General features: G+C 44.0%; 3 protein-coding genes across 7 annotated transcripts; 2 read left to right on the forward strand and 1 right to left on the reverse strand.

Annotated features, from left to right (window-relative positions):
- The first annotated feature begins 1,576 nt into the window (after positions 1-1,576).
- Positions 1,577-9,358, forward strand: LOC136428678 (uncharacterized). 4 transcript variants are annotated; one of them, XM_066418379.1, is made up of 3 exons: positions 1,577-1,762; positions 7,209-7,430; positions 7,904-9,358. In XM_066418379.1, the coding sequence occupies exons 2-3, from the start codon at positions 7,219-7,221 to the stop codon at positions 8,313-8,315; spliced, it is 624 nt and encodes a 207-aa protein (XP_066274476.1). In that variant the 5' UTR covers positions 1,577-1,762; positions 7,209-7,218; the 3' UTR covers positions 8,316-9,358. The 4 variants fall into 4 exon arrangements, with proteins under 4 accessions (XP_066274476.1, XP_066274475.1, XP_066274477.1 ...); XM_066418378.1 differs by lacking the exon at positions 1,577-1,762 and adding an exon at positions 5,080-5,298; XM_066418380.1 differs by lacking the exon at positions 1,577-1,762 and adding an exon at positions 5,726-5,789.
- Positions 8,791-11,851, reverse strand: LOC136428677 (mediator of RNA polymerase II transcription subunit 8-like). Its single transcript, XM_066418377.1, has 3 exons — positions 11,423-11,851; positions 10,851-10,982; positions 8,791-10,357 (listed from the first exon to the last, which is right to left on the reverse strand). Exons 1-3 carry the CDS (start codon positions 11,603-11,605, stop codon positions 9,935-9,937), a joined length of 738 nt encoding a protein of 245 aa, XP_066274474.1. The 5' UTR covers positions 11,606-11,851; the 3' UTR covers positions 8,791-9,934.
- Positions 11,852-12,047: 196 nt separating this feature from the next.
- On the forward strand, positions 12,048-20,558 carry LOC136428680 (phosphorylated adapter RNA export protein-like). 2 transcript variants are annotated; one of them, XM_066418382.1, is made up of 10 exons: positions 12,048-12,170; positions 14,449-14,635; positions 15,214-15,289; positions 15,781-15,931; positions 16,411-16,526; positions 16,823-16,846; positions 17,062-17,283; positions 18,254-18,374; positions 18,804-18,914; positions 19,083-20,558. In XM_066418382.1, the coding sequence occupies exons 1-10, from the start codon at positions 12,084-12,086 to the stop codon at positions 19,446-19,448; spliced, it is 1,461 nt and encodes a 486-aa protein (XP_066274479.1). In that variant the 5' UTR covers positions 12,048-12,083; the 3' UTR covers positions 19,449-20,558. The 2 variants fall into 2 exon arrangements, with proteins under 2 accessions (XP_066274479.1, XP_066274480.1); XM_066418383.1 differs by lacking the exon at positions 16,823-16,846.
- The last annotated feature ends 234 nt before the right edge of the window (positions 20,559-20,792 follow it).

Consider the following 20,792-nt stretch of genomic DNA (forward strand, 5'->3'; position numbering starts at 1 on the left):
AGCTGTGTGCCAGTTATTTTTCCCAGCTCGTTATCCTGACATTTATTGCTCAGTGCTTAAGAAGTGCCTGAGTAAGTGCCTCCGTCGTTTTCTTTTGACAAATGACACATGTCTAACGAGGCAGCTGTCGAGGAGGCCCAAATTGCTACCATAGAAGTGATACATTTGTCAACATGTTCATCAGCAACCAGCGATGGGAATAGAGATCCTGATTTGTCCAGTTCTTAAAGCTCTGCATCAAAAGACAGACTGATTTTCTTCTCATGTAATACTTGTAAATCTTGTACATGGACTCATGGATATACACACAGAATAAAGCGTCTTATGATAATAACTTTATTGTGCGACAATTGTGTAAGGTACAAAAAATGGCATCTACTGGTACATAACTACAGTTCCATAGGCTTAATCTACCAAATACAAGAGTATGAGATAAGAATAGGCTTTAACAATCGAAGGGATGATAGATGTAAGGATCTTTTGTGATCTCCTCATTGTTTGCCCAGATGGTTCATCGACCGCGAAATTTGTACAGCGTTACGTCATGACAGACAGCGTTTGGTCACGACGCTGCCGGGCACTGCTGTCATGGTTTGTTCCTTCTGTGAAGACAAGTTTTCACGTGATTCAGTGACCTAGCGTGCTGCTGCCCAGTGAAAAACGACCCCAAGGTCATGACCTAGTGTGCTGCTGTCCAGTGAAAAACGACACCAAGGTCATGACCTAGTGTGCTGCTGCCCAGTGAAATACGGCCCCAAGGTCATGACTTAGCATGCTACTGCCCAGTGAAATACGACCCAAGGTCATGATATAGCGTGATGCTGCCCAGTGAAATACGACACCACTGTCATAACCCCACGCGCACGGCCTTATGCTCAGGATCTAGAGTGTAGCGTGTGTCGAACTTTTACAACTAGCTCAGGTTAGTCCTCTTGATTAAGCAACGTAGAAAAGACAATAAACAACGACGCAAGTATAAAACTCTGGCAGTAAGAAAGGAATTCATCATCCGTAATAAGGGGTATTTAGTGGGTTAGAGAATTAAAATAGCCCGGTTAGAGACAGGAAAGGGGGATATCAACTATCAAAGATAGCCCTGCAATTCTGCCTGGTATCCTTTTACGGCAGAGATAAGAATAGCCGGGGATGGGACCTACCCACGGGACCGTTGCAACGTGCAAGGGTCGATGCCAAACGGTTGTATGAGTTGCATAAGGAGGGTGAGCTATAAAATGTTAACCTTGTGAACATACGCTGAAGGAACGATGAGGAAATATAGTGATCAGCCGATGTTTTGTGCTTGTTGCTGTGGGTGCAAGTACTGATGGGCCGGGGGTACAAAAAGACAATTTGGGAAGATTCTGGGTTTGAAAAAGGAGGTATTTTAACCTCCTTGGTTTGAAACCTTGAGACTCAGTTGAGACTAGAAACGGACCAAAAGCAGATAAAAGCCGTTATTCGTGAGACTAACTCAGACAAAGTATATACCAGCCATGTGTTTGTCATGCGCCCTGTATAACGCAAGGGTCTGATAACGGCACGGGAAAACAATAAACGGACGTTCAGCGTTAGCAGTACGTAGTTCCGGACGCTCCCGCGCCCCTTAGTCATCGGAGCTGGTCTCCGCATGATGCAGGCCGAGCTGGTATATCAAACTTAGCATTAACATTCTCTCATCCCTGCTTGGAAACTACAGCCAGACGTCAGAGGCCGTTTAACCCATTTACAGTCACAGGGACACGGCGAGGAAACTCGTGAAAAGGTAAAGTTTCATTCCCGTAAATATGTGTTGTCGTTGTGTAAGACATTGAATTAAAATGGGAGGAGGGTAGGCTGCGGCATGAATGTCTCCTATGCCGAATTGCCATAGGGCGCACTACGTGCCCCGACACTGTTATTTCTGGGCATTATGATATCACTTACGGCATTAGCAACCTTCAGGTCTCTATTTATGATGGGCTTATCTCCTAGACTTGTTACTTTTGACTCCAAGGTCGAGGTCACATTGCCACAAAAACCAACCGATTCCAGCAACATTTTCAGACGACCAGGAGAAAGCATACATATTTTAAAGCAAATTATTGGTTAATAAAATAGTGAAGGATATCTCATTTCCTCCATAACTAACAAGAATGATATCATAGTCTTAGCAGGTTACCACTTCAAACAAAAGAAGAAGGAAAACGTTAGAGCCAAAAATACAATTTGTTTATTTATTTATTTATCTACTTGTTTATTCAAGCTTTGCTACAAAAAGTAGCTGGACGGGGGTGACAGTACCAGGTCAGTTCTTTCTCTAGACCCCTGTCCAAAAATTACAGTAACCATGATTGACTCTGTACCATCCACTCGCGTGCGGTATAGGATAGTCTTAAGGTTTCATCATCATCAATCGAGTTTTGATCACGTCAGTATTAAAGTCACTCAAATGTCAGTTTAGTGAGTGTTTGGGTCACGCGATTTAATTGAGTGCTAGTGCCCTGGATAAATCATTTAACGTTATTTTTGATACCGTGGACTACAAATAAAGTTTATGGCTATCAGCATCGTTTGCAATCTAAAATTGGCGAGTTAGGAAATCATATCGTTAACGCGGAAATGGTTTAGATTGTACACACGAACTTTGATGCGTAGAAAGAAACGTACTGTTATTTATTCTAATCAGGTCCATGCCAAAGGTTCCGTTGTTTACGGAAGGCGATCACGATGCGTATCCAGTTTATTTTCTACATGTGCGTTCTCTGAGACGTGTTTCATTTAGGCTGTGATATCACCCCTCGCCCCTCCCACCTAACAGCTCAACCGCTTAACGATGACGTGTACATAAGCTTCAGTTCAACACGCTACATGTACTAGTATATGATTGTGTAACATTGAAAATAGTAACGTGGCGCATAATCGGCGGCTAGTTCACACATGTCCTATTCTCGTAAATTCCACTTTAGTTTAAAGTTGTCTTGTGTCACTTTTCTAATCATTCTAATGTTCATTCCCTTGAAATGTTACTTGGCCACAGATACGAATTGTACAGCAGACGGCTTCTGAAAATTGTATCTTATTGTGAGTTATAACTTTTGATAAATTCAAATCGTAGATGTGTAAGAAATCTGGTGAAAAGCAAAAAGTTTGATATAGATGTAAGACAGCCGACTAACGCCAAGAAGCTACGATGTCGTATGTTTGATGTCATTCAGTATCGTTGCGTTTCCAATTAACGAATTCCACCACTAAACCTGGCAATGATCTGACAGTCAGGGGTATCAGTGATAATTTCCTGTGAGATACGGTTATGTGAAACAGTCCATAGCATGCGCAAGATATGAATAGGAAATTTAGTACAACGCATGCCCAGTCCTATGATAATAAAACTAGGTTGAAAATAAAGTGCCTGTATTTCACAGACAAGCGAATCCCTATGTGGAGCCCAAAATATGCGGATCCCTATTCTGCCAACATACTTTCAACTACTGCTACACCGATGTGCATTCACTCAAAATGGGTCGGCATTCTATAGTTCGTTTACTGCATGTTGAATAGTCAAAGTTTGTTTTTTAACGGTGATACGTCATATGGGCTTTGCAAGAAGGTCTGTCTCCACTCGCCCTAAAGTTACAAACATTTTTGGGGTGGGATCTATTCGTGAAATTTCGCGACACACTAGATTTTCTGCCCACCTGCCTACGTGCTCAGGCCAGAACCTGGCCCCTTGCTTTCCAGGAGGATCCTCCATGTAGTCCTGTCCCTTGCCCTAGCCTCTGCTTCCCGACTGTTTAAGCCCGTGTCCTTCACAATTTGGTCTTTCCATCTCTTCGGTGGTCTTCCCCGGGGTCTGGGGGTGGCGAACTCCTGGCTGTAGGCTTTGTACACTAGTGTTTGTGGGGGTCGTCTTATGACGTGACCAAACCACCTCAGCCTTCTCGTCTGTACCATTTCCACAATGGTCTTTTTTGCCCCGAGTTTGGCTCTGATTTCAAGATTTGGTATGCGATCACGGAGCGTGATGCAGAGAATTGCCCGTAGGCATCTCATTTCGAAGGCTAATAGGAGAAGGTCCAAGTTTCACAAGCATATGTGGCTATGGGGAGTATAAGTGCCCGGAAGAGGCGCACTTTCAGGCATCTACTGATGTCCTTGCGGTTCCAAACTGTTTTTCTTAGATTTTCTCAAGGACATATAATGTCCTTGATTTGCTGAAAGAGACCAGCTCGATTTCATCACATTGCTATATTGGACGTTAACTTGAGTGATGGTGCCGTCGGGCCTACTGGCACAGAGTCGGTGCACGTGGTTTTATATCCATCATGCAGCTTTTGGCGCTTCCGAGCCCTCGGATCTCTGTACGGCAACCCTCTCCTGGAGTGGGAAGGGAAGGGCGTACATGACGCGGAGACATGCCGCACAGATGTGTCAGCATGTTTACAGGCCTGTGTGGACTGGACTCCGCCGTGTGAAGTTGACCTCATCATGGACCAGCGCCTTAAAACGGTTCCAGTCCTCAGCATTGCCTTTAAACTTATCACATACAACATTGAGAAACATCTATAGAATGCGCCACCTCTTTCGGAAATGATGGCGGCTCACCAAGAACACATTCTTTGGCATTTCCACATTTTTCCCAGTCAACAATGCCGCTAGAGGGTCCTCAATCTAGTCATTTCCAGGTACCATCAAGACCAACCCACATGCCAAATATCAATGCAATCCATCCAGGCCTTCTCGAGTTATGCTGTTCATTCATATCCAAACATCCGTCGTGATATCCGGACACACACACACACACACACACACACACGCACACGCACACGCACACGCACACGCACACACACACACACACACACACACACACACACACATACATACAAACGCTACCGAAAATATAACCTTGTTAGCGAAGGTACTTCGTAACTATGGTGTCCTTTCAGAGAGGTTAAAGGAGAGCCATTGGATGAATACAGTACAGCATGCACAAACCACTTCCCCAAGCCGCGGGGCCGACGTAATTGATCAGTTCCAGTCGCCGTAAATCACATCTAAGAGGAGTCATATCGGGATACATGATAATGTCATTTGTCAATGTCAAACCGAATAGGGAACAACCGTCGTCCTCTGACGACTTGCCCGTTTGAAAGTTACATTGATGATCATGAGTACGTCTGATAGCATGTGATGTAGCGTCAGGGTAACGTGAAGTGCGATGGGCAATATCACCCTCACGCGCAGAGCTTCACAGATAGAAGATCCGGATCTTGACGACGTGGACACACCATTAATGCCGGAAGTGGAATCTCCTCTAAATCGGTAATATGTATGGACGGTACAAAAGTATATGTATGGACTATTTGTTCGACTCGAGCCTTGGAAGAATGGTGACTTTGGTGCGGTTATTAATGGTCAATAATGTTTTCAGTAGCGCGCATATCAAATGACCTTGAAATCGCGGCGTTATGTGATTGTGCACTCGTATATGGTTATATTTTGCTCGTTATGTTTAAAAAATTACAAGTACGCATGAGTATAACATGTACATGTTACTAAGACATGTGCATGTAGCGTTGCTTACACAGGCAAAGTCGGAATGTTGGCTACTCACATTGTCTACGTGATAATTGAACAAACGTCGCACGTACAGAGCTAGTGGCAGTGTCACATGCGCGGCCAAAATGTACAGAATACGCATAAACGTCGCTTGTGCTGCTATCACCGCTAGCTATAGCTGAAGTCATTTTCAAGTGTACGTTAGTCTGGTGTTGAGAGGACAAGAGAACATCGTGTCCAGCGCGAGAACGTTGGTAAATTGTGTGGTAGAATAATTTCTGCATATAAATGCTGTTCTCGTTCTGTTGACGTTATCCCCTCGACTTTCTTGTGATTAAAAAAAAAATCCTGTTTAATTTCTTTCCTTTCACCTTGACAGTACTCTTCACGCAGAGGGTAGGCTCCTGCTGCCAAGATTTGTATACGCCAAACTGGCGGACAAAACGACAAGCTGACAAAACAGAAATCTCGACAAAAACGCCTAAAACACGTCAACAACCAGCCGGAGCCGAACATCTGCCTGGAGAGTAGTCCTCTCATACCTGACGCAGTATGCAGCCTTTTTTGGCACACGAGCGTCCGATATGGTGGGCGGACGGAGGGTCGTTAGTTGCGCCTCCCTCGCCTTTTAATGTTATGGACATTGTTTTCTTAGTTAAACGATAATGCAACTATAGTTTGTCCTCTGTGTACATGTACTTTGGCGGTTCACTGATGATTTATGATGGAACTAGACGACTAGATTAGATTATTTTCACTTTTTCCGATCGACACAATCCGATAATCTCCAAGCAGATCTCCACGGTGGCAAAATCGTATCAGCCAGCCAGAGAAGCTCCAGTCAGCCAGAAAAGCCCCACGGTGGCTGGCTGGAGCTTCTCTGGCTGACTGGAGCTTCTCTGGCTGGCTGATACGATTTTGTTACCGTGGAGATCTGCTTGGAGATTAACAATCCGACTCTGTCCTGAAAATTCCGTGACAGTCCGTATCCCACGAGTCTGTCCTAATAATAAAACTTCAGATCTCTAGCTCGTGATTAACGCGACTCAGCGTGCGCATGTCAGAAGATTATCCTCTTCTACATCTAGGGTATTGATCTATAGGTAACTGTAATCCTGACCATTCAGAACCGCTCGGCGACCTGCGTGGTATGCTACGTCACAAATTATTTGACTTTTTGGCATGAGGATCACTCCTGTCACCCATCAAGTGGGTCCACTGTGAACTGTAAGTTACTTAATAATCAGACTTAACATTAGAGGCCCCCACGTCGTGCGACGCATGCATGAGGCAGTTGGAGAAGTCCAGCATGTTCTGTCTAGAACCAGTCTTAAGTACTCTAAACTGAACCATAATGTTCTTCCCGGTTTTCTCCCACAGAACAGTCAAGATGACTTCCATATCCCTGATTGACGTGTTTCTCTGAGGGGACTGTAAACGAAACCATAATGTTCTTCCCGTTGTTCTCCCACGTACAGAACATTCAAGATGACTTCCAAGTCCCTGATGCTGATTGACGTGCAGTTGCGGGGCAGTGTCAAGACACAAGCGTACCCCTTTCACATGAGTCTGCGTGTTTCTTCGGTGTGATGCGTGTGTAAGCATCGAGAGTGTAAGAGCGATTTGTGTGATGCAGAAACATAATGTTCTTCCCGTTGTTCTCCCACCCACAGAACATTCAATATGACTTCCAAGTCCCTGATGCTGATTGACGTGCAGAAGTGTTTCTCTGAGGGGACGTGGGCGGACCGGTTCGGGCTGGACGAGGTGCGTCAGATCCGGGAGGCGTACGACAGGTGTGTGGACGTGCTGCGCCTCACGCCTCACATTCCCACGCTCGTCACGCGCACGCCCTTCCCCGGACCAGACGGAGAGCTGGACGAGAGAATTAAAAGGTGAACCATAATCGTTTTGTTTACCTGGTTGATAACATTAACCCCTCAGCTAACTTGTGCAACTCCTGTGTCTGAAGTAACATCGATATCTACTAACATAATTCCACCAGGGTACATAATTCCGCCACCCTGAAAAGATATGTCCCAACAGATCTCCAACCCAACGTTCCTCAGTATGATACACTCCTGTATGTCTAAACTGTGCATACCTGGGAGGTGCTGTACTAGAGATTTCTCAAACCCACTGTTTGTCAAAGTGGCGGATTAATGTAATCTGTCGGATCAATGCTAATGGATGTTACAACTTCTTGTACTATACTAGTTTCGTTAATGCGGCTAATTTCGTGTAAGACGTTGACTTCATGATATGCGCACCACTCACGGTGTTTGACATAAGCAGGTCAACGATGGGGTCATGTTCCAAGATCTCACTTATGGTTGAGTGACGATTGCCTTTTTTTCTTGCCTTTCAGTATCACACAGGAGCGTGGAATCGAATGCTTATCAAAGCCAGGCAACTCCGTCCTTCACGCGGTGGGGTTCGTCAAGTGGATGGAAGAGCGAATCAGAAATGGGAGTCGAATAATAGTTATGGGTGGGAATACAACCACGTCCTGCGTGAAAACATCGTCTGTGGCTATCGCCCGCGCTTTCCGGGCCAAGGGACTACAAGTTGTTGTCGATCTGAGCATGTGCGGGGCACGTGCGACCAATCACAAGAAGCGGTGTCCGGACTGTCTGGAGAGTTACGAGATGGATTATGAGGGTCCTCTGTGCGACGCATGCGTAGATCCTGCAGTAGGCCTCCAGTCGCCGGTAGAGGCAGCAGTTAAAGAGATGAAGAAGAACGGAGTCACGGTGGTGGAGAAGTTCAAGATGTGGTGAACAGTGCGCGTGCGTGCGCTGCCGGTGTACCGGAGTCGTAGTGGCGAGAACGTTCATGCTGGATACTTCATGTCCTAGCCTTGGATAGAGGCGTCTCATCTCTGCGGTAGTGATGAGACTCTTATCACATCGAGACATTCGCCAGACCCGTCTGAAATCTTGAAAATTAGGTCGTCCAAATGGGTGTGGGTAAAAATGGAAGTCTAGGGAGGAACCAGTGTTTGAAAACATCGGACGACCAGCCGGTGACGTCAGTTGCTACATGTATGTCTCAATGACGTCAATTTCACTGTACAGTGAGTAATACTACTATCTATAAACGGACGGCGTCGTCTTTGGAAGTAATAAGAAACGGAATATGGAAATAGGTTCTGATGTCCAAAGGACTCAAATGTGAAAGGTTCGTATCACTGGGACAACCAAATCTCCGTAACGGTTACACTTGAACAAAAAATCTTGAGAGCCCACTCCAATACATCATCTAAATGTCTTCTATTCAAGAACAGCAAACGAAACTCTGTCCACAGATAGGCCTCATTAGGAATAGCCATGGCGACTGTTACACGGCTTTCTATAACTTGCTGTCTTGTATATTGCCGGTATAACTATATATAAGACAGCAAGTAAAAGAAAGCCGTGTAACAGTCGCCACGGCTATATTAGGAAGTGACATACCATAAACCAGTTTGAACTGGTCAAAATATCTGCTACAAAAATTCCCTCACGTTTGCTGCATCTCAGAATTTTTATCTTGCTGTCGGTTGGACAAGCCGTGGCCAAAGCAAGCTGCAGCTGAGAAACTGTAATCTGACAACTTTAGGACGCACACGTTTGGATCAATATTGACTGAACCATTATTTGAGCACAAATACAAATGCTGTGACACTGTTATGCACCAAGGTAGCTATAATAACAATCATAAAGAGGATTGAGCTTTAAAACAAAAGTTGTGTTGGCTGGTAAAGAGGCACTTTTGTTAAAAAGGCGTGGAACACATATCAAAGCTGATCTGCTGTTGTTCAATAAAGACAAAGCTAACTATGTGTCTGTTGTATCCTTGCTCATCTTTATAACTTGGAAGATTAGAATGGAAGAATTTCTGAAGAAATGGAGAATGAAGATAATGATGTGGCTGACTTTGCAGAAAAGAAAAGCTGGATATGTGTAGCTGATGAATATGACTAATTGACTTACATTTCATAATACAGTAGCAAGAAGTCACACTTACAAGTGAGACTAGACAGAAGGGGAAAATGACAGAAAGAAAATGTTGGACTCAAAAAGAATAGTGTGACAGATTGTACCAGCCAGGTATTTGTGACTGTCATCAGTTTTGGAAACTGATTCTTACTTCATACTTCACAAAGATTACATATCATTATATCAAGTGAAGACCCACTATCATTCCTGAAAGGAAGAGTTTATACACTGTGGAAAAGATTCCCAAATATGAAACTTAACAACAGTACATTACTGAATGCTCATGGATACAAATATAAGTGATCAACAATGAGGAAGGTACAACATGCAAAAGATTAAGGTACATTACAAAACACTTCAATTGCTTGTTTGTCCCAACGACGTCCTGGAAACATCATCAAACACGACCCCTCCACGTCTCATCTCTGGTAGGGGTGTGAGCTGGACCCTGACCTGATGTTAGTTTTGATGGTGCTAGGGGCCTTCCCCGGGGCAGGGCCAGCCTGGGAGGCCTGGGGGGAGGGCTGCGACTGGGGGGTATCAGGACCACTCTGACTGGGCGTCCGGCTGGGTTTCAACCCCTTCCCAAAGCTCACTGCTGCAATAAGAGCACTAGTGTCTGCTAGGGAGGATGCTGGGGTGCTCCCTTGGGAAGCAGACACCTCCGAGTCCCAGTCTTCACTCGCTGCGTTCAGCTTGTTCAGCAGTTTGTCACACAGGTTGTTGAGCTGTTGGATCTGTTTCTGAGCTGCCTCCGGAGTGAGTCGCTCAGACTGGGTGGTCAGGGTCTTCTCCCTGTTCTCAACCTCAGGCTCAAACTTGGTACGCAGGTAGTCCGGCACCTGGAGGGGGGTTGAGGTGAACGTGGGTCAAAGTTTAGTTTATGTGCATTTAAAAAAGCACATATGAAAAGATTTGAATGAATTAATGAATGAATGAATGATAGGGCGATGTGTAAAAATAAAGAAGAAATGATAAAGAGGAACTCCTATGACATAAAAATGACATAAAACAACATTGGATATAACTGGTCCCTCCATGAACAATAATGAACATCTGTTTTGACTAGCCAAAACTATCATGCAAGGAACCATCCAGGGAGGAGGAAAGACTTAGAGGGATACTAGTAGGCAACAGAAAAGAGGGGAGGATAATACCAGAGAATAGACTGGTATGACATTACGTGAAACCAAGGAGGTTAAATATTTAACCTCCTTGGTGAAACATAAGAAGAAATACAGAAAACTGAGAGGGGTGGGGGAAACTAGTTGTCCGATCTTCTGTGGTGCCCCAAAGGTCAAATAGTAAGATGAGATGAGTGTCCATGATAAATACCACTTCATGGCTGAAGACAGGCACACGCCCCTCTGTGGTGGTCTCCAGTTGTGGGTCGCTGTCTGGAGACAGCACCAGGGGCAGGAAGATCAGATTTTGTAGCGACGGCATCTTCTCCTTCATAACCAGCTTCTGTGGGTGAATAATATGTGGCGTCATGGTCTGAGTGGTGGTGCTTTGAGTTTTTGACCAGCTTACTGCTTCTCTAATGCATCATGTATAATGTATAAAAACACCGGAAGATAATTAAGCATCGTCAAATCATATCAAGTATATGTACAGCTGTAACCAAAGAGCTTGGCGCGGTCCATCATATGGGTCCATCAAAATGATGATATTCATGTTAGCAGCAAACAGCAAATATAGCAAATCGAGAATTCAAATAAGACTGGCAAGCATATCAGTTGAGTTTAATTGCTTTTTGCTGTCACCCTCTCTCATTTAGTTACTTAGAATATGGATTATCTGCACTTTGCTTCTTCTGCTTTAATTCAATGGAAACTGTTTGGAAAGTTAAAGTAAAAGCCAAGAAAAACACAGACAAAAGCCTTCCGGTTCAAGGTCAAGTTTACCTGGAGAGTACTGAGCTGTCCTGACAGCAGGGCGAAGCTGTCCAGAACGGATGTCCACTGCAGGGTCTGGTGCTCGTGCTCTAACTTCATCAGGAAGGCGTGGATCGAGTCCCTCAGGTCCTTCACACGGACGATCAGGGCGTCAAGCCCCGCCTCCAGCTGCTTCTCCTCCCGCTGCTGCATAGCTGTGTCAGACGACAAACTGCTCACCGAGATTAGTCAGACAAAGGAAAGTTTCACGCGGAAATACAAATTCTTCTCCTCCTTCTTATTATACACACTGGGCTACATGGTACTAATGGTTGTTTTGCAGGACTAGTGGACCAATTTTACAGGTTCACAAGCGCGTATGAGAAAGAAAAGTTCTTGTTCAGTGTCAAACAACGACGATCAAACGTTTCCCTAACTATGATCACTTCCGGGTTAGTGGATGTAACCATTCTATATAACTAGGGTTTGAATAAATTCACATAACATATTATTTATATTAAAAGCAAAGTATCTTCAGATTAAAAACAATCAACATTATATGCTTCGTTTATAAAATGTAAGTGATAACTAGTTAGCTTTTAGTGACGAGAAAAGTTAAATACATAGGATTTATCAAACTCTTTTATTTCATGGCTCCCGTTTCCTGAAATTGGACCGTTCCAGTTGTAAAATGGCGGGTAATGTGCCTGACATGGATTTTGAAGAAGGGGAACTGGCGGATTCCGAGTCTGACACAGAAGTGCCAGCAGTACAAGAGGTACGTCATGCACCATCCAGTAGTCGGTGATGTAGAGAACGTTTTGGTTGAGCATGATTGGGCAATCTTTCTTTGTTGAGACGTGTCGTCGCTTTGAGTGAGTCCCCCCTCCCCACGATATTTTGACGTTTCTGTGATTTGTGGTGACTTGGAGACCGGTGTGGGCTGTAAGTTTGTTTTGACAAGGAATCTTCCAAAGTGGAACAACGTCAACGTTACTTACGCAATACAAAGAGACGATATTTGAAGAACTTTGGTTATCCTTTAAACAGAAAGAACCGCCCATCAGTCCCACTCATAAATGTTTGGGAGCCCATGTTTTGAATGTTGAATCTGTCATTCTAAGCTTACAAAAATACATTTTCATCAGTTTTAGGTCATGAAATTGATATTTCATGGACGGACAGCCTTGAATTTTTGTCCGTCCCAACAAGCAAATTTCCGTCCTTGGACGAAAGGACGGGTCCTGGAGACAGCCCTGCTTCAACCACCAGAAACGAAAGATATGTGTTGAATCATGTGCGTATGCGCAACGTTGAGACGCTTATGATCCATGTCATTGTTCCTTAGTAAATATGTTAGAACTTTTCTCTGGCCAAAGAATACAGACAATGTAATACAGAACATCGTGAACGACCACACAAACAGGGCTGCCTAACACATCATTTACATGGGAACTAGAATAACACATGTGGTCTATAAGATCCGACTCTTGTGAAGCTACACTCGACACGTCATTGGGATGGGTTTCTGACATATCATACACATGGGAGACACCTGAAGTCTGACACTTGACATATGTAGGTAATCCTGACTCTGAACACAAACCAGAACGACTTACGCGACGGCGCCTGGGAGATAGTCAGTCCGTTGTAGTAGTCTTCTCGTCGTCATTTCGTTTCTTTTTCTGGTCCCGTTTGCGACGGCAGGCGGTGTCCGGATGGTGGAACTTCATTCCCGTCTTATCCAGGCAGTAGGAACAGCAGTGTTCAAAACGACAGGTTGAGGAAGTACACTCGTCCCGCGCGTACTTGAAGCAAGGACGTGGGCGTTTTCCTTTTGTCTTCTCCACCGTGGAGGCGATCCCAGCGGTCGGTGTCGTGATCATATTGTCACCGTCTCCGTTGAAGTAGTACTCTTTGATTTCCTGCATTTCCTGGAAGTCCACTGTCCCGGAATGCTGAGGGCACTCTGTGTGGCCGCGGCGTGGAACGACCGCACTACAGACCATTTGTAGCGAGCCATCTTCTGGCAGGTGAACTGTAACAGAGCGAGCCTGCCCTTCAACTCCGATGTTGGCATGTCTTTATGTTGTAAGACCCCCATCATTCCCACCAGGAATTCCACGGCGGAGAGGTCGTCATATTTTTTGGGTTCGGCTGTCTCAAAGCTATGGACGAAAAATTCTGGCGACAGCGTCTTACCTCTTCCTGGCTTCTTCCCCGTGCCGAGAGCTGCGTTGTACTTGGCGTTGACTGTGGCCACGAGCGGGCTGCTGCTTCGGAGTTGTTCCAAGGTGATGTCGGATTGTCCGAGGTGGAGGGGGGAGCCTGTCCCGGTGAGGTTGGGAATCAGGGCGTCGGAACCTCCTTGTGCCCCTGGCACCGGACTGGAGGCTTGTTGGTCGACCGCCATCCCTTGTATCTTCTTCTCCAGTTCTGCCACCTCAAGCAGATGTTGGGATGAAAGATCATGTTTTCAGATGGTCAGTGTCTGTCAGATTTTTTTCTCCATCAGGTAGTCACTGGTAGTGTGTCAGTGTATGTGGAGATAGGATTAGGGTAAGATTCGGGTTTGGATTAGGGTTAGCCTACAGAGCACCACCTCTCCTCTCAAAATCCACTTAGACTTCTGCTTGAAAATCACCACACCTCACGAGTAGGGCTATGTGCCTAAACAAAAATTCAGGTTCAGGTCTAGACCTGTACCTAAACCGCTGTATCTGTACTAGTACAGGTACGGAACAGATACATATACAGTGGTTTAGGTACAGGTCTGGACCTGAACCTGTACCTGAACAAGTCTGGTCAATTTGATATATCTGGCACAGGTACAGGTACAGGTAACAGGTCCAGGGTTTAGGTACACAAGTGCATGTGACGCACTTCTCTCCCCTCAGGTATACTGCAGTGTGGAGCAAATATTTGGAAGGGGCAAGAAGTCGGCTTGACACGGAGCTTCTTTGAGAAAACTTATCTATGGTTTTAGATTAGTTTTTCAAGGTCAAACATGTAGGGAAGAAACCTGAAGAGTGTGTTATATGTGCTTTCATTTTCAGGAGGATTTAAAGGAAGCTGCCAAAGCTGTCATCCCACCTCCACTGGATCTATTGGGAGCTGTTGGAGGAATCGCTGTTCTGAACAACAACAACACAATACCAGCCGTGCACTTCACAGGGCACAGGTCAGGGGGCAGCAACCTGATGGGGGGAGCACGAGGGACTGGCCAACCAACCTACAGCAAAGGTGTGCAGTCATTAGCTGGAGGCTCTATAGATAGTGCTGTGTACCTAAAGTCATGTTCAGGCTTATAGGTCCAGATTCAAGTCCAAAGGTTCAGGTTCAGGTCCAGACTTGCAAGCCCAAGTAAAATGGTTAAGAGCAAAATGGAGAATATAAGCAATAGATACTGGGCCAAAAGAAACCTAAACGTCTGGAAACAAGTCCAAACTTGCTTTTTTGCAAGTCCGGACTTGTTTCCAGACGTTTAGGTTTCTTTTGGACTTGAACTTACAGTAAGCTACTGCCGCAAAAACTCTTCATACCGTGAATATATCCCCTGTCTTTCATGGAATTGCTTCACTTGTTTCAACCATGAACTTAAGACATGATTTGTCCTATATCTTGTGAAGATAGTTGTATGAAATCACCATAGTTATAAGGCAGTGGCCACCTTCTGAGGATGATGTGCCCATCTGATTAGAATGTGCACCCACATTAAGAACTTTTGAGTTTTTATCCATTAATACTAACAACTATGGTTGCCTATTTGTATGAACAGCTGCTGTTTTCACTACGTACTGTTTGTACTATTGCCTGTCCAGGGATGACCATGGCTTACCGTGAGTCCAGAAGTACCACCAGCTACAGCAGTGATGAGGACAGCCATGACAGCTACAGGTAACTCTCAAACATCTCTTCGGCTCTTTGCGTCTCGGAAGACGGTTGACAGTTTCGGACAGTCACTCAGCTTTAGTCAGCTACTCTGTGTAGTGCTGGCTTGGCAGTGCCTCTCATGGCTCATGAGGCCTATTTTTGCATGGCAAGCTCTACCACAGAATGCGGAGCTAAGCACTTCACTGGCATTCATTCCCTCCGTTCTTTTCATCTTCCTATCTCAAACATCACTTATCGTTATATTACTATTAGGTGTGCAGAGATTTTTCGACAATGATAGGAAAACAGAATCAGACTTTATGAAATACTTATGAACACAGTACATGTAGCAAGGAACCAAGGGCCATGTCAAATGCAGCAACTTGAATGTAGACCTGTATGGGTTTTGATCACAATCAACTTAAGTTAATGTGCTGATTGTATCATTTATGTCTTTCCGATCCCCTGTTTAGTTTAGTTAGAAGACCAAGATTTATTCTCTGTTCTGTTCTCAGTGATGATGAAGATGAGACTCTGTGGAGGAGGAAGAGGATGCGCTGTGTGGAGAACCAGCCAGGGGGCGCTGCATATGCCTTTCACCATACACCTGTCATCAAGTCTCCACCTAAGCGCAAAATCAACAACATCTGGGCCTCAGTAGTACAGGTATGTTCATACATGTACATGCAAAAAATTGAGATTCAGTTTTTGAAGTGTCTGTGTGTGTGTCTGTGTTTCCGGATTTTTGTAGTCAGTATAACTCAAGAACGTCTGGATGGATTTTAATGATATTTGGTATGTGGCCACTGGGTAGGTGTTGGGAAAACAAAGGTCAAGGTCGATTTTTGTTGCATGTTTTCCTCTTGATAGGAGTTTAACTGATAGACTAATTGAAGTTAATGGAGTGGAGAAGAAGAACCCATTATATTGTTCCCCTTGTTGACATCGCGAGATGTCCCCGTTCAAGTTCAAGTTTCATGAAAAAAATATTAATTGCTTTCAAGGTTCTAATTTTTTCCCCAACTGCTGGCAACAAAGATATGAAAGAGGAAAAGACAAATTATATAGAATTGTAGGTGTACCTTTTTTTCTAATCCCGATGATCATGAATATCCTGAATGTTTTTGTCTGTTTCCTGTGTTCAGGAACAGTTCAGTGAGTCTGTGGCAGATGAGTTAGTGTACACAGGACTGACAGGAGGCATCAGCAAGGAGAGAGGCCCAGAGAGCTATGACTACAAGGAGTTCACAGAACATGTCAGGTAACTCCTGTTCTAATCAGTTATCACCCTGTGCATCACACCAAGGACACAGTGAAATACATAGAAGGCGAAAACTGCTGGTAATGGTCTCTTGTGCACACATTCCATTACATTATCATATCTGTCTGTTGATCATTTTTTCCTGTGTTGCTACTGTTGTGCCATAACTGTTACCCTTACTCCTGAGGCTTTTGTTTGTTGTCTTCTGATTTGGTTTGGGGTTGTTTCGTCATCTCTTCCTTTCAACTGTCTTTGCAAATTCTGTTGTAACTTTTGGTTATTCTTTCTGCCCTTAGTGATTCTGATCATGGCTCAAAAAGGTGAGAAACGCAGTGATACACAAATGCACAGTAGATTTCACATTAATATAGGCCATACTTAACCTATCCTTGGACCCTAAGATGGTTGAAAATATCTGTAAGGTTGTGTCTTTTTTGCTTTTTCTGTAAAATGCTCATCTTTTTTGTTGAAAGATATTTGTGAATCCTAGAACCATACTAATACATCTAAATGTTGGATTATTGTGTATTCCCAGCCCCATCATGACTAGTGAAGATGAAGATGAAAAAGAAGACCATCAGGATGAGAAGGAGGAGGATGCTGGGGAGCAAGAGGAGGAGGAGGAGAAGGGGACGAAGAGGAAGAGGAGTGTGAAGGAGAGGCTGGGGCCACGCCCAGGTACCCCCTTCCCTGGAGGACCAATCACGGTCACAGCTGACGACCCTCCGGAGAAGGTTGCTGATGAGATTATATACAGGTTGGTGACAATCATTGATTGTGCCAGGATTAGCTACTGTCTGTTTGGTTACAACAGTGCTTTTGTTTGCCGGTGTTTTTTCACTGTTCCTCTCCCTGAAACACAGCGATAACAAGCCACTGACGAAAACTTGTATAAATCAATCAGAAGGTTTGCGTATGTGAACAGGCTGTGAAGATGTCATGCCTATAGTATCCCTGTACAGGGCCATCATAGTGTGTAGTTTTGAAACAGGTGTCTATACTTGTCTGCATGTTTTTCAACATACATGGACATGGACAACTGTAGAATGATGTTTAAATAGAAGTATTTAAAATCACCGGAACTTCTGGCTTCACAATTTCAATCACAATCATATGTAGCTTCTTTACATAGTTTTTAAAATTTTTTTTAATCAATTCGTAAGAGCCTGATGTTGCCATTGATTTACGAAGAAAGGCGGCTCAATTGTTACTGTAGCAGCATTTCTTCACCCTAGGTCAGAAATATCAATGCTCGAGACAAGTATTGACTTCACTGACCCATTAGGAGAAGCAGGGGTTGCGAAGGCTGCTCGGGAAATTCCCTACCCCATTTAGGCCGGAATGTTTTTGGTCCACTCACACCGGGGCATGCCACTGCTCTTTTTCGAAAGATGTGGTGGGTTCTTTTACGTGCTCAAGGTGTGACTCTCCTCAAACACGGGACCTCCATTTAACGTCCTATCCGAGGGACGTCCCTAACCCTAGAAGAGCTAGGTACTCATTTACACCTGAGTGAAGTGAGGAAAGCCGTGTTAAGTGCCTTTCCGTGTTAAGTGCACAACGTCGGGGCGCAAGTTCGGACATGTCTCTGGGCACAACCTGGGATTAGATCCCGGGTCCCATTGTTTGACAGCCGGGCGCTCTACACTTGCGCCACACGAAGCCACAAGTTAGATTTAAGCTGATTTTTTAAAGTGATGTCTAAACCTTGCTGTTTGTGTCTGCAGGCTGTCAGAGCCCAAGTGGCACCTGATCCATCGGATAGTGAAGGTGCTGGGGGCGGCACAGGCGCTGAAGCTGCTCAGCATGACGGAGGATGTGGAAGCTGCAGGGGGCATGCCTATCAACGTAACATTCCACGACTACTAATCGTCTTTGTTCCTATTTAACATTTGAGGCTTCAATCTTTATATATCTATCTTTGGAAGATGAAATACCAACTTACTCAAGGCTGGTAGTGATTTTATTAAAACAGTTTATAGTCACAATAGTGACAGACAACAAAGGTACATGTACACGATTACTTTTTAGTAAAGATTTGCAGATATAACTTCCAGTGTTTGCTATGGTACAGTTTTCTTTTACTCCCATGTGTGGCTATTTCTATAGGAGAGACATTTTCATCTTCTAGGAACTATAGCCTTTAACACATTTGAAGAAGACACTGCTGTTCTTCAATGTGTGTGAAGAAGCTCTGAGAAAGGTGTCTGACAGACACTGAAATGTCAGCAGGTGAGACTTTGCTTGTGTCTTACCACACATTTTCCTGTTGTACAGGATGGAACCAGACGTCGCACCCCTGGCGGAGTCTTCATACAGCTGCTAAAGTCAACACCTGCTATAACGAAGGAGCAGAGGGACAAGATCTTTGCGGATGAAGACAGAAAGGTAGTCATTTACAAGCGTAGTAAATTATCTACAGGTGCACATGCACCCACTATTTCGAGCCCTGATCCCTGTAGTTGGTGCACAGGACTAAATTTGAATTGGTACTTGGGGTGTTGACAGGTATGTTGTAGTATTGATTGCATCAGTACAATGAATTTTGTAATTTAGTTTCAGGAGAGGCAAAAAGAAGAACGGAGGAGGAGGAGAAGGAATAACAGGAGCAGAAAACGTCGTGGACATGCACACGCCAGCGAGAACGACAGAATGGAAGAAGATGGCACAGACTGTGCTGATGCACAGCCAACCAGTGCAGGACAGGACAGTATATTACATGACATGGAGAATATACCAGAGGAGACAGCTGGAAAACAGGCGATGGACAAACCCCCTGGGATGGTGGAAGAAGAGGAGGGGGAAGTACTTGAAGAGGAAGGCAGTGGGGAGTGCAAGATGGCTGCCACCCAGGGGGAAGAGGCAAAGGAAAATGTTGCAGAGATATCTCTGGAACTTGGAGAAAATGACATGGACTTGTAGACTGAATTTTCACTTCTAAAAGAGAGGCTTGATGAGTTTTGGGGTACTTGTGCCAACCTTGGTTTTAAGGTACGGAACAATCCAATTCAAACATAGCCGTGGCAAGCTGATGCTTTGGAAACTTAATGACTGCATATACTGTAAGCTAAGAGCAGCATAAAGAGGGATTGAATTGTGGTTGAAATACAAGGAACATGACGCCAGGAGAAGAGTGTACAACAATCCTAGAAGTTCTCCGTATTGGAAAGAAATCAGCATCACTGGTGTGCACCTTGGCTTCGGCAGTATGATTCTAGATGTACAGCACCAATTCTATGGCCTAAAGTCAGATTGCCATGGATGTTGTAACATTTGTACTGTTGGATATAGAAATGCTCCAGGATACAATATATATATGAAAAAAAAAGTTGGGAAAGTTGTGAAACTCTCAAACTATTCACCAAGCTTATTGGATAAATCTATTTAGACAAATCATACTAGATGTTGCATAATGTTATACAGGTTCTTCAATTGCCACCTTCTTCCATCTATGTTTCTATGCTTTGTAAAGAGATGGAGAAGTATGAGAAAATTTCCATACTGGATTGAAGTTTCTGTCATGAAATTATATCATTGGTTAAGTTGTGTGCAATGTTATTTTGTATCACTATCAGTATATCTTTGAGGTAGGTACATTCTCAAAAGTATTTGAGTAGGAGCAATTGAACGGTGACATATTGTTTTTGAAGAATTGGAAGTACTAGAAGAACTTTTATTTTTACTTTGTGTTTTTATGTTTTGCTTGTGTTTGGTTGCTTTGACAGTGTGGAAAGAAATATAACATGAATGTTGACCACAGTTTGTATAATCACACTTAGCTCTCAGAGATATTTTCCACACACTGTGATACCAGGACAGTTTTGTTTGTTTGATAGATGTACTTTGATAACAAGTTATAGTTTGTGCAGAAAAAAGATTTACCCAAGTGTTGTTTATATTGTACAAAGTGGTGCTCTATAAAAAAACATGACTTAGCGAATTTGGGACAAATATATGTAATGTCAGACTGCCAAATTTGCAATGACAGCTGTGAATATTTATGTAGGGAATAAACGTTTGTACATTATGGAATCTGACTTGTCTGTTTGTATTTTTAAGAAAAGGTAACAATCTGAAGGAATTATGTCAGATAGAGCAGGCTACAGTGTATAGAAATAATTCACATCACAAGATTGATGCTACTTATTACATTTGCCAGTGACTTTGCAGCTTTCCGAGTGAATCCATCACATTTTACTGATAATATTCACCTTGAATATTCACCTTGAAGTTCAGCCAGTAGGTACCCTTAAGGGTAATGAGGCT

Source organism: Branchiostoma lanceolatum, chromosome 2, assembly GCF_035083965.1.
Source record: "Branchiostoma lanceolatum isolate klBraLanc5 chromosome 2, klBraLanc5.hap2, whole genome shotgun sequence".
Taxonomy (NCBI): Eukaryota; Metazoa; Chordata; class Leptocardii; order Amphioxiformes; family Branchiostomatidae; genus Branchiostoma; species Branchiostoma lanceolatum.